At 33.2% G+C, this 14,331-nt stretch overlaps 2 protein-coding genes across 10 annotated transcripts in view; one reads left to right on the forward strand and one right to left on the reverse strand.

Moving 5' to 3' along the window:
* Nucleotides 1-14,331, reverse strand: part of DMD (dystrophin) — a 2,178,366-nt gene that overhangs the window by 1,652,776 nt on the left and 511,259 nt on the right. For all 9 annotated transcript variants that reach the window (XM_037821041.1, XM_037821045.1, XM_037821047.1 and 6 more), the window contains 2 exons: nt 1,984-2,085; nt 1,746-1,853 (listed from right to left, as the gene is read on the reverse strand). In XM_037821041.1, coding sequence (XP_037676969.1) covers nt 1,746-1,853; nt 1,984-2,085 — 210 coding nt within the window. The remainder of the gene's footprint in view (nt 1-1,745; nt 1,854-1,983; nt 2,086-14,331) is intronic.
* On the forward strand, nt 10,312-10,829 carry LOC119522612 (40S ribosomal protein S13). The gene has a single exon (XM_037821065.1). It carries the CDS (start codon nt 10,331-10,333, stop codon nt 10,784-10,786), a length of 456 nt encoding a protein of 151 aa, XP_037676993.1. The 5' UTR covers nt 10,312-10,330; the 3' UTR covers nt 10,787-10,829.

Genomic DNA, 14,331 nt, shown 5'->3' on the forward strand with positions numbered 1-14,331 from the left:
CAAATTCTAGACCAGCTGTCAGGTTTTGTTAATTGGCTTAAATTATCAAATGGTAAAACTTATACAAAACATATTTTCACTTTGTTCACAAGTAAAGTGACATAATTTGAATTTTAATCACAATGGAAAATTAGTGAGACTTTGCTAAGAGAGCATTTTTATGGCCCTGAGGCTAGCAAAGCCTTTTACTTCCCAAAATTTCAACATAGTGGCACACGATTGTTAGAAATGACAGCTCTCAGAGTTATTTTTTGTTTCAATGAACCCAACGATACAAAAAGCCTTGAAATAGCTTAAAAGGCCTAAACCTCAATCTGGATGCCTTAATGCTCATTTCAACTCTGCTCCTAATGTTACCTTATACATGCCATGTCTTATTTCTCCAGAATCTTCTCTTATGAAATAACCTGAGTATCTGCTTCCAAGACACTTAGACATGCAACTGAAATGGAGATATACTAGAGGATTTATAAGGTCCCTTCTAGCTTTAACATATTTGGATTTTGTCAGCCTGTAGCTTTCAAAGACTGATTTTGATTGTTTTTACCAATCATCAAGAATATGCATAGCGATTTTCACTAGCTTTTGAAATTAGGAATTCATTATCACTCAAAATAAGTATGTACTACTCTGGCATAGCGTATTTTCCAAAGATGGCTGTAACAATATCTCCTGATATTTTTGCACTCATGTTTTGATACATTATATAGTTACTTTTTAAATATCTGTCTTTACCCAAGAAAGGATATATTCCTTGAACGATTATTTCTTATTAATAACATGCTAGCTCATATCATAAATGCAAGTAATTCATAAGTGAATCTATTTTAAATTAAAAGGCCAAAGAGAATTAATAACAATGGAACAAAAGTAATATGATATAAATAAACATTTGGCAAAATGGTATATAATTAAGATAACTGGAGAAATTTATTTAAAGTTAGCATTAACAAAATGATTTAATTACTATAAAATATAATACATAATATAAATGGATTCATTTAGGTAAAATTATGTAACATTATTTATAATAGACTCATTTTATAATAGAATTAACATCAAGCTAACACTTAATAGAAATGATCTTTTAAAATTTAAAGAAATCCTAATTATGGAATATCTCATTTGAAATATTAAGCTCCCAATCTTAGACTGGCCTCTCCTTTACTGTAAAATAATACCATTCACAGAGGAAGACAGGTTTTAAAGACACTTTAAAATGCCTCAATGAAGCCTTCCCTAGATTCCTTTTACTGCTAAAGTTCTCTCATTTCTCAAAACACTTATAATCAAAGCCATTTTGTTTGTTTAATGTTTATTCTTGTTTGCCAAACTAGGGTATAAATCCCCTATATATGAGGATAACCATTTCTTGTATTTCTCTTATGTTACTCAGAGAATCTACTATAGTGTATTAGTTTTAGAACTATACTGTTTAGAATTTTATAGACCATTCACAAATATTTCTTAGTATTGCTGATTTAAATTTTAACTGAAGTCTTATTCCAAGTATGCCATATTTTATCAAGAATGCAATTTTGTTTAAAAATCAAAGTTGAACATCTACCTGTATGTTTCCCCATTAAAATTTTAGAAGTAACAATACGGCAACTTTGAATATATTTTGATCTAAGGAAAAACAATGAGCATTTGGCTTAAGATTTTAGAGTATAGCAAATAAATAATGTTTTTAATGTATACTATTAGATTTTTTAAAGGACTACTGACAGTTAAGAAATACATACATCCAGTTTTTGAAGACTTGCTAACATTTCATTCTGATCCTTAAATCCAGTTTTTTGAATCTTGTTCACTGCATCTTCTTTTGCTGAAAGCCATGCACCAAAAAGGCACTAAGAAAAATGAAAGAATGGCAAAGAAGAAAAAATATTAAAAGTAGATCATTATATATTCTTTGTTACGAATACCAATTTAACATATCTCCATGTCTTTCACAGCTACAATTTCCCCCATGTGACTCACCTGTTCTTCAGTAAACCGTTGCCATTTTAGAAGGATGTCTTGTAAAAGAACCCAGCGGTCTTCAGTCCATCTGCAGATGTTTGCCCATCGATCTCCCAATACCTGGGGAAGAGACAACCCACCACAATATCAGCAAACAATTAACTGTTAACAGAATTTCATTAAAAATAGCATGAATGAGTGAAAATATCAAATTTTGAGTCTCCTACATATTGTAGGAGTTGTAAAGGACTCCCTTCCTGATTCTGCTTGTATTTAAATAAGCATTGTGCCTTTCATTTGTCTATAGATTATTGCACTCACCCTCACCTTACATTGAAAAGCAGACTCATACCAGCACTCTGAAACAGATATTATATCACTATTTGGAATGTCTCCATGGTAAATATAAGATAGCAAAGACATAAATATAAAATTACTGAGAATTTTGCAATGATTACATGTAAAATCTGTATCTTCCTTAGGTCTGAAGACACACCGCAAGAATAAAATTCTGACTACTAAATGGAGTGCCTAAAAAGACTCTTATTTGGAGCAATCCAGATAATTAGAATTACTTAAAAGTTCTGATTGTGGAAGAAAATTCTCAGTGACTTAAATTATATATCCATAAGTAGATTTAAAAATTTACCTGAAATTGTTATTGCAAAAACACTGAAAATCGATGTTTTTAAACTACTCTAGTGAATACATTTTAATACTCCCTGAGTAATAACTTCCATGCCTTTAGCATGTTACTCATGTCCAAGTACCAATGATTCTTTGATGGAAAAATACATATGTTGTAATAATTTCTGAGAAAAGGGAGTTTTTGAAACAAAGAAAAAACAAAACGTCAATTACTTCAACTCCATTATGATGCCTTTTAGAGCCTAAAATTTCAACTTTTTATACCTCATATAAATAAAAGAATTGTTTTCCCATAGTTATTGGATCTTTAAAGCTGGAAGTATAACAAAATATGGACATATTTTATTTTGTAGAGTTAGTGCTTGGAAAAAAAGGCCTGTACCTCATAACTTCAGCAAATATATTCAGTATCTAAGATAAATCTCATGGTGATTTCTACTTTACCTGATGTTACATGTTTGGATCAATCCACCTGGATAATTCTAATATATGATTCAAATAATACAAATGTAATTAGCATCATACACCTATCCTTAGGTAGCTCCAAGAACCACATTTTTTTTCCAAAATTGTTTAGTCTACCATCTCTTTGAGAGGGGAATCCTATGCATGGGTAAGCAGAAGGCAGTAAACATCTTACTACAATATTAAAATGATCGTGCACTCATAGCAGCTCTGTCGAAAGTAAGTTTTCAGGATTTCTTCAGAAATGTCAATAAAAATGTTACTGCTTTCAGCATAATGTAACTGATTTTTAAATATTTTTATAGTTTCTCTCTCTACTCAACACCTTTTGAGTTACACTCATTTACAGCAGAAGCCATAGCCCTGAAATAGTGATGCTAGGTACCCACAGGAAACGTGTTAAGTTAAATCAATGAATTCAACTATTTTAACCATATAATTATTGTAACCAAGTAAATGGATTTTTTTTAATTCCAAAACATATCAGAAATTCTTTTAGTGAGCTTCCTGGTGACCATGTCAGTGTGTATCAAGTAAAATGGCATTTAACATATCTGTTACTGTATTAGTTGTGGAAAACTCAGCTTCAAACAGAGAAAATATTACCCATTAGCCACAAACTACAGCATCTGCTTAATTTGACAATGCTTACGCAGAAGGTCAAAATGTGGGATGTTTATTGCAGCACATCATTCCCAATGGAGACAGGAATCAAGGAGGGAAGGGATTAACTCAAATTGTAGCGTTATCTTCATAAATGAAAGAAAAATAAATTGAGACTTCTAAATAGGTCTATCATCTTCTCTCTAGTGTTAGAAGATGTACACAGGTAGCATCCACTGAAGAAGCATCTTGGGCTTGTAACCCCATAGGTGTAAGTTTGCAATTATTAATTCTAGTAGTACATCCTACAAAAAAATCCAATAAAAACCTCACATTCTAGGTTGCTAAACATTATGAAATATATAGAAATCCTGAACATTATATTAATGTGATGGGTTTTAAAGCATAGTACTTTTCATTATTTGAATGAGCTACAAAAAATTGTAATTAAATACTATTTTAGGTACATGGCAACCTATTTAAGACAACTATTTTCAGAATAGTATTAAAAGTGTCCCTTTGCATTCAAATAATGGTTATGGATCATTTTTGACAATTCATTGAAGTGCATTTACAATTTAGATAACATTTAGCTTGCAGTTGATGATAGTTTCCACTTTACTTATTCATCAGTCATGAATTTATTTAAACAGCACTTATTGAACATGTACTCTGTGCCAAATACAAACAGAATAAAGGCCTATTTAAAAGAGGATGATATCATGGCATTACAAAAAAAACCTCATAAAAAGTTGTTAGAGGTTAAGATGTACTTATTACAGTAGGAAAAATTTAGAGAAAACATTTCAATTCGAAGTAAATTAATTAAAATTATTTTAAAAGATCAGATTTTTAATAATCTATTGTGACAAGTTCTCAAATAAAATATGATATCACTTTGGGGTTTTGCATTTTTGGGGGAAAAGATAAAAAGTATCTGGAGTCAAACAATTTAGATTCAAATCCTAGGTTGGTCAGTTGCTTGGATTACCGACAATTGCATGTCTTCTACAATTGCAAAACACTTTAAATACATAGTTACATGTAATATTACTGGCAATTCTTTGAGGGATCAGTAATACTGGTTTTCTCCACTGAGACTATGGAAACTTGCTCAACTATTTTATGGTTAAATCATTTAATACCTTTCAATGAAATACTAATACAAACCCCCTTAAAGAATTACTGGAAATATTAAATAAGATTATGGATTGGAAAAGTGGTTTTAAATTTGATGTGGGTTATATAAGTGTTGGTTGCTATTTACATTTGATTTGATCATGGTTTTTATGTCAAATCTTCTAAGAACTGCCGAGGGTCATCTATTTTACTCTAGAAAGGCACTTACTAAATTTTCATAAATAGATCTTTAGCCTTCAAGTATATTCTTTTTTAAAGACTTCCCACACAAGGGAGCACACATATCCTTCAGTAACATATGCCACAGCTTAAACCTAGCTTACACTCAGAAAACTCTCACTGAACTGATTCGAATTCACTTCTGTTACAATGTGAGCAGAGGGCCTTTACTGCTCTTAACAAAATTAAATAAGCGAATTAGAAATTGCTTGCTCACATGCTGTACCTGTCTGCCCACAGACGGATTTTTGCAATGCCATATGCACAAATATAAATAGACGTAGAGAGTGCTTGAATGTATGGATTTATCTGTTTATTGCTTGGAAATATTGGCCCTAATTTGAATTTCAAAGGATGGAGCTAAGCAATTGGAAGATTATCAGCCAGCTCTGGAATCACTCAAAGATGCTGGTTCTTTCTTAACATTGCCTGAATGGGTGTAACAAAATTGGCAGGCAAGTTTAAGGAACTGGATCTAATGGGAGTGACAGGAAGCTAAATAATTTTTAAAAGAATTGCTGTATTAGGATTAGAATCCTCTTCTCTAGAGGAAAAATGAATATTCATTCAGTGTTTCACTGAGTTCCCATTTAAGTACATGAATCCCCTGAGCTTTTAGAAATAGTGCATATTTTTGTAGAGCTAAACAGTACACACATAAATGCAAAATCGATGAATTATAACATTTCATGAAGTGAAAAGAAATTAATTTTTATTTATGTCTTCATTTTGTCTCAGCAGTGAGAGAAGCTAAAGGCCAGTTCACTTAGTCTAACACATTTTCATGGGCTAAATCACAACTCCATTATCATCCATGCTCGGATTCACAATGGGGAGGATTTTTCCCTCCCATTTAATTCACATCTCATATTGTTATACGTGCCAAGGACATTTATCATCTGAGCTCCTCTGTTTAGTGGGGTTGGTTTTTCAAAGCAAAAGTGAAAAATGGCAACCAAGAGAACATTTGGATAAAGGCAACTAAGGAAAATTTGACAAGTCTGGGAGGTAAAACTTAAGTGCCATGATTATTTCAATTTATTGAAGCCAGTGATAAGAGTTTGAGAGCTATACTGTGTCCATCAGGATTTGCACTGAGGGACAAAGGTTCCCGAGGGGTACGTCCACTGTGAGAGAAACAATTACGGACCATGGACCCCACAATGCAGCAGCAACTGGACTTTAAAAGTGAGGGAGGCAGCAGTCTAAGCCCCTATAATATATTCCCCAGTAAATGAGTTTTATGTGTAATGAGCCTTCTTAAAGATAACTTATTTCTTGATATTTTCTTACTTTAAAAAATTATGCAGATAAAAAGGATAAGCAACTTATTTACAATGATGAAACAGAAGTGACATCAAATATGATATTGAAAGAAATAAAGCAAAACTAGCAATGAAGCTAAAAATGGGGCACAATCCTACTCACTAACATTTAGTTTAGTCTATGACTTTCTTCTCAGTTTTACATGTTTTTACAGGCTGTTAACCAAAGAAGCTTACTACCAAATGGTATGGCTTTTATCTTCACTCTCTAACATATGGTCCAGTGTGGAAAAACATATTTTGATGTATTAAGAAACACTCATTGGTGGTTTCTCTGAAAACATTATTTGTACATATTTAAATGATCCTGTAATATCTCCCGACTGAAGTCAAAGGAATCATGGCTGTCACTTCTAAAGGTGAGGCTTACAGATGAGGAAACTGTCACTGAGATGGGTTAAGTAACTTTCCTAAGGCCAAAGGAGACACAGTGTTGAGTATCTGGAATTTGACAAGATATCTGTCTGGCTACAAGCCCATACTCTTCCGTGATGCCATTTGCTTATTAGGGCATTCAAAATAAAATATATCCCTCCTAATTTGTGCTATATAACCTACAGCAACATGTATAAATGCTGAATCCCTTTTTGTTTTGAATCTTTCATATTTTATTTTAGCAGATGTTTATTCTTGAGTAGTTTTAACTAAACATTTTATCTAACCCACATGAGAAGGACTGGAAGCCAAATGTTCTAATTTGATCTAAAAACACTTTTTGACGTTATAACCCCCTATTTGTTTAAATCATAAAAAAAATCAATAAAATCCTTAGACTTCCAGATCAAGAACATGTGCTCTTGGTAAGGACTGGTTTTTAATGGGTAAATATGACTGTCTGATTTGTTAAGAGAAATTCTGCCTGGTGATCCTGTAGAAAATATAGTGAAATTTTAACTTAGAGGAGCAGGTTTTTCTGTGCTTTGTTTCACTCAGTTCCATATATTATTTATTTTTATGAGTTTATAGAGTACTAATGAATAAATCTGGAAGGGTCCCATTGCTACTGCAGCTGTTATTATTGGCGGGCTATTATTTAATGTTCTGTGGCAGCTCAATAAACTCTGTACTCGCCAACTCCCACCAGTCTATTCAATTGGGATACCAGAAAATAAAGAACAGGAGACCTAAGGAGCATTCCAGCATGACAGTGTTCTTTCCAGCATTCATTACATTCCCAGGTATTCCTCTCTAGCTGGAGGTTTTACTGTGCCTTATTGTTTTGTGCCTCATAGTCTCTTAACTCCTTGAGGTGGCCTCCTTACTTTTGTGCTTAATGTCTAATGGAGTAATACATGCCTTTTGCATAGTACATGAAGGTCTCAAAGCTGAATACCACCACTGTAGTTATCAATATGGGGTTTTTCACCCGATTATTGTCCCAGAGCCTTCTTTTCTCAATCTTTCTTCTTCAATAAAATAGCTTCTGACAAGTCATTTATGCTACCAATAGACTATTGATGGTGAGTTTGAAGACCCATAGGTGGTGATACTTACATGTGAAGTCCTGCTCTCTCCACCTTAAGTTCTAGATCTTCAATAATTAAAAGGGGCATTAAGCTTATAGGCGAATCTCTGCACAACTGGTGAATCTGCTGTACAACACTGGACTTATATTATAAGTACAGGCTGCCTGAATTGCCCAACTTGGTAACATCTGCAGGCAAAACCCTTAATCTTGCTGTGCTTCAGTTTTCCCATTTAGAAATGGAGATACTACTACCTGCCCTGGTACCCTGCCAGCTAGGGCACTGTTAGGTTTCGAAAGATCAACAAATGTGAAAGTGTTCCGAAAACCCTGATGAATATTAAGATGCTTGTCATCGGTAATGATTTAGGTCTCAGTTGATGGCACATCAGCCTTTGCTCAATTCAGGTGTGATAAATCTACCACATAATAGAACTTTAATACATAACAGCAAATCATTTCAGCATGACACTAAAATTAGTTTAACTATAGACTATTAAGGCTTACATTTTCTAGAAGAGTTGAAAATCTTTCATTTTTACACATTTAAGATAGGGCCATGCTCCATTATGTGTCTTATTTGAAAGCAAGTGGGTGAAATAAAAATATTGTTCTATGCTTCATTCTGGCTCTTGGCACTGGAATTTTCCACATACAAGAAATAAAAAATGTGAATGTATATACATAATATAAATGTATAAAATGATATTGGTGTAAGAGAATGGGGAATGACAGTTATTGTGGCTAAATGTAGAGCCCATGCTAAACCACAGAGCTACTTGATGCCTCTTGAATTTATTCTGTGGGAGAAAAGGCCCAGGGTCATCAGATCACCTGCCCTTTCAAGAGAAGCTAGGAATCTAGAGTTTTATACCACATTTCCTGAATTTCAAATATTTATAACTAATACAAATGTTTTTAAATACCAATTGGGCCAAATAGAACTTTATATGAAAATATTTGTAAATATAGATCCATTAGACCAATTCCTAGAAAGACACAAACTACTGAAACTGACAAAAATGGAAAATGTGAATAGTTTTATGGTTATTAATGATATTGACTCTTCGAGTAAAAGCCTTTACATAAAAAAATGCCAAGTACAAATGGCAAGTTTCCAACTGGTCGTCTGAAGCCAGCATAACCAGGTACTAAAACCTAATGAAGATATTACAAAAAAGGAAAATAATGGGCCAATCTCTTTCATGCACATAAATGGGAAAACCCTAAATCAAATGTTAGCAAAGAAAGTCTAGCAACATTTTTAAATGATTATGTATCTCATCCAGATTTGGTTTATTTCAGGAATACAAGGTTTTAACATTAGAAAACTAAGCAATGCAATTGGACATTTACTATGTCAGAGTAAAGGAAAAAAATAATATGATCATCCCAAGTGATCCCGAAAAAAATCTTTGTTAAAATTTAGCACCCAGGAAAAATAAAACCTATTAGAATAGCAATAGAAAGAATCTGCAACAAATCTACATCAAATATCATACTTACTGGTCATTTATTGAATGCCTGCCTCTGAGACCTACACTAAAAAAAATATTTACAATAACTCTATTTTACTTGAGTATTTATACAGCACCATAGGATAGAAAAGCTAATAAAAGGAATAATGATTGGAAAGGAGAAATAAAACTGTCAGTCACAGACAACTTGTGATTGTGTATGTATATTCGAATGATGCTATAGATAAACTATTCAAATTAATAAGTAAATTTAGCATGGTATTTGGATATAAAGCCAAGAAACAAAATCAATTATTTTTCCCCATGTCAACAATAGACAGATGGAGAATGAAATTTAAAAATAATACAATTTACAATAGCAATAATACCTAAAACCTAGGAATAAATCTCTCAAAAATGTCTAAGACCCTTTATAGTAAAAACTATGAAACATTATTAAGAGAAATTAAAGAGCTAAGTAAATGGAGGGATATTCCATGTCCATGGATTGAAAGACTTCACATAGTAAAGATGCTAATTCTCCGCAAATTAATCTACAGATTCAGTGAAACGGAATCTTATTAGAACAACAAAAGATTTTTTTTTTTTGGGGGGGGGCAGGGAGTTGACATGCTGATTCTAAAATTTAAATGGAATGGTAAAGATTCAAGATAATATTTAAAAAGAGGGAGAGGGACAAATATGGAGGGCTTATAGTACCAGATATCAAAATTTATCATAGAACTATAGTATTCAAGACAATGTGATATTGGCATATGGATAGGCATAGAGACAAATGATACCAATGAGAGTCTATAAACAAGCCCATTAATGCATAGGAACTTGATTTACTTTTATATCAGAAGTGACACGGCAGAACATTGGGGAAAGGATGGTATTTGCAATAAATGGTGCTGCTTTGATAGGACCTATTTGGAAAAAAAAGGACATTCGTCCCTACCTCACACCAGCAATCCTAGGTGGATTGTAATGTCAAAAGTAAAGCAATAGCTTTTTTTTTCAACTGCTTGACTGCCGCCATCATGGGTCGCATGCATGCTCCTGGGAAGGGCCTGTCCCAGTCGGCTCTGCCCTATCGCCGCAGCGTCCCCACATGGTTGAAGTTGACATCTGATGACGTGAAGGAGCAAATCTACAAACTGGCCAAGAAAGGCCTGACTCCTTCACAAATAGGTGTGATCCTGAGAGACTCACATGGTGTTGCACAAGTACGTTTTGTGACAGGCAATAAAATCTTGAGAATTCTGAAGTCCAAAGGACTTGCTCCTGATCTTCCTGAGGATCTCTATCATCTAATTAAGAAAGCTGTTGCTGTTCGAAAGCATCTTGAGAGGAACAGAAAAGATAAAGATGCTAAATTCCGTCTGATTCTGATTGAGAGCCGAATTCACCGATTAGCTCGATATTATAAGACAAAGCGAGTTCTCCCCCCAAATTGGAAATACGAATCATCCACAGCTTCTGCCCTGGTTGCATAAATTTCTCTATGTATTTAGGCAATAAAGTCATTGTTTAAGCCTGTTTTCTTTCTTTTCTGTATATGTCAGTGATTCATATGTGTTGATCCATTTTAATGGGGTAGTGTTTTAGGAGAGTAAGTATTAGAGAGCTGTGCGATTCCACAGGGAGCAATAAGATAGCATCTTTCTATTGCACAGTAACTCATTCCTTCATGGGCTCTCTTGAACTAGTTGAGTCCAGCAGGTTATAATCTCATGGGTGGTAGCTATATGCAAAGGTAGGAATTGGGAGAGACTAGAAAATAACTTTTTTTGTTTGGAGGCAAATATGTTTCTAAATGTTTGACACATTTGATGTTAAGCACGGAGGTAGATGATCTGAGGTAGGCTCTAATTCCTAGGCCTTGCATTTATGGATGGGTTAATGCAAAATTTAGCTGGGTGTTTTCAGGGAATTTCATTTATTTCTTAAAGAGACAACCTAGCAAGGCAAGTCCCGGACAACTAGAGTCAAGATGTGCAAGGTTGTAAATGAGTAAATGTTAAGCTGCATATGTCTGACTAGTACCAAAGCTGGTGTTTTATGCAGAGCTGCGATTCTTCATAACTCATAAAGCACAAGATATTTGTGGACCTGTATCAGTGTTTTGCAGGCCATTTGTATCAACTTTGTAAAAAGTCTGTGTATCTTTTGAATAATATATTTAACTATTAGCTTTTTACTAAGCTTAACCCTAAGCAGTAGTCAAAACTCTGTTTTGAAATTGTGCTATCAGGCAGTCTCGTTCTCAAGAGACCAGTGTCATAACTAGCATTGACCGCCTGTTGGGTGCTGGACTGGGGTGGAATGGTGTAGTACAGACATCCAGATAATTGATTTTGTTCTCCAGGACACTAAATATATTCATGCCCCCACCCCACATTTTGTGCCAATACTGTGGATAAAAACTTGCTGTTCCCCTTCATAATGTGCTCACAAATATGACAAAGTTTATTGTAATAAGACATCTCTGAAAGTGATGAACAAGTAAAATAAGGTAGTGCACTGAGCAATCATCTTTTGCAAACCGTAAGTGGTTAGGCAAATGTTAGGTATTGATGGATTCCAAGTGTCTGGACTGAAAACTAGTTCTTAGTAACAGGTGGAGCACTTGAAAAGCATCCCTTGGATTTTAATTTTTACTAAAAAAAAAATTACAAGTACTTATAATTCCTGCCATCAAGCCAACAGAATTACTGCAAATATTTTGACTACATGTTGGAGAATTTTTAATGCCTTTTTCAATATTATTGTGGTACGATATATATAAGAATTTGCCATTTTAACCAACTTTAAGTGTACAGCTCAGCAGCATGTAATGCTTTTTTTAGAAGATAATAAACTTGGTATTAGGAAAGAAAAATCTGAAATTTTGAGTGGGGCTTTGAGAAACAGCTCTGCCACTTAAAGTTGTGTGGTTCAAGACTAAATTGTGAGGATTAAATGAGGTACTTAATAAATAGTAGTTAAATCATTCAGAGAAAACCCTAACAGTTTAGTGAACATCCCTCTAGTTATCTACCTGTTAAAGGCATATGGTTTTGCACATAATGGCATCATATTACATATATCATTACATAATCTGCTTTTTTTACTTGTTTAGGTCCTGGTATTCCATTGGAGATGTGCTGTAATTTGCTTAGCTAGTTTCTGTTTCATCTTAAAGTATTTTCCAGAAATGAGATTTCAGGGTCAGGGCATGTACATTTTATACTTTGTATATTTTATAAAACTGCTTTTCAAAAAGTACATGAGAATGCTAATTCCCCACATCCTTTCAAAATTATTTTTTCATTTTAATTGTTTAAATCTTTGTTGAGACAATGGTGTTCTTTTTATTTGCAGTTCTTTGATTACAAATGAATTTTATTTTGTGAATCTTAATTTCTGAATTGCCTATTCATACCCCGTTAACAGTTTCTCTTTTGGAACATTGTTAAACAAATATTTTTCCCAACTTTTTTCTTTCATCCTCATTTATGGTATTTTTTGCCATAAAAGTGAAAGAATTTTATTGGTATTGTCCCTACTGATTTCTTAGTGATATCATTACTTTTTTTAAATTAAGCAGTCCAGTTAAATTTTCACTTTTTTCCTGCAGATGATCATCTGTCTTCTTTTTAAAAAAGAGTCCATATGCTTTATCTAACACCTGTTTTGACCCAGTTGGATATCAGCATGTGCTGATTCAAATCTACCTATATGTAAGCACCTAGAATTTGAAGTTACTCTTCAGTGACTATTCTCTATTGAAAAATCATCTTTTCCAATTGATAGGTATGCATTTATTTTTTATTCAAAATGACACATTCACACAAATTCATCTCTAAGAATTATTTTACAAGATTTGTAATTAAAAGTACCCTCAATGGCCCCAACTTCCTGAAATCTAGGGGCAGCCACTTTTAGCACTTAGCTGTTCTAGCATGTAATATGTCTTTAATTTTAAATATGCTTATGCCATAATTTCTTGATTTTTAGTTTTCTTATACCCCTTTCCTGGATCCTCATAATTGTATCACAGTTTATGGTTAAATCAATATTCTGTATATTTCCATGACTTTTCCATATAATAAATACATACATTGACTTTCAAAAAAAAAAAAAAAAAAAAAAAAAAAAAAAAAAAGTAAAGCAATAATCCTTTCACATAGTAACCTAGGCTAAGATAATATCTTCAGGATCTTAGAATAGGAAATTTTACTTTTAAATTTAGGCCAAAAATACACTGTGCAGAAAATATTGAAGTGGACTATTGAATTTAAAACTTCTGTTTATCAAAAAGATATCAAGAAGTGAAAAAGGAAGGTACTTAGAGGAAAAAGGAAATTGCAATAGATAACCAATGAACGATTCATATACAGAATATATAATATATTTATTTAAAAATAACTATATCAAATCAAATAGAGAAATGCAGACAATCCAACAGAAAAATAGGCTTTACACAAAAGAGGCTATTGAAATGGTCAATAAACAAATGAACAAGTGCTCAACTTCATCTGTCATCAGTAAATGCAAATTAAAAACACAGTGAGGTACCATTTTACACCCACTAGAAAGGCTCAAATTAAGAAGTTTGACAATGTCAAGTATTGAAGAGAATGTGGAGAAATTTTTACCTTCACTCACTACTAGTGAGATTATACATTTGTAGAATAACTTTGGCAAAACACTTTTTATGATGTCCATAAAGCTAAATATACATATACACAACAATCCAGCAGTTCAGATCCTAGGTATATAACCAATCAAAAGCATAAATATTTCCAGGAAAAGACATATTCAATTAAATTCCTAACAGCATTGTAAAGCAGATTCTCTGAACTGTAGAATGGCTAATGAATGAATACTACATGCAAATATATAGTATGTGATTCCATTTACAGCAATTCAAAATATATCAAAACTAATCTGAGATATTGTGAGGATCAAGGTTGACTCTGAGGCGGCGGCTAGATGTAATAACTATGCCAGGGCATGATGGGTTCCACTGGGTTGCCAGTAATGTCCTATCTTTATA

The sequence above is a fragment of the Choloepus didactylus genome, chromosome X, assembly GCF_015220235.1.
Source record: "Choloepus didactylus isolate mChoDid1 chromosome X, mChoDid1.pri, whole genome shotgun sequence".
NCBI classification, from domain to species: domain Eukaryota; kingdom Metazoa; phylum Chordata; class Mammalia; order Pilosa; family Megalonychidae; genus Choloepus; species Choloepus didactylus.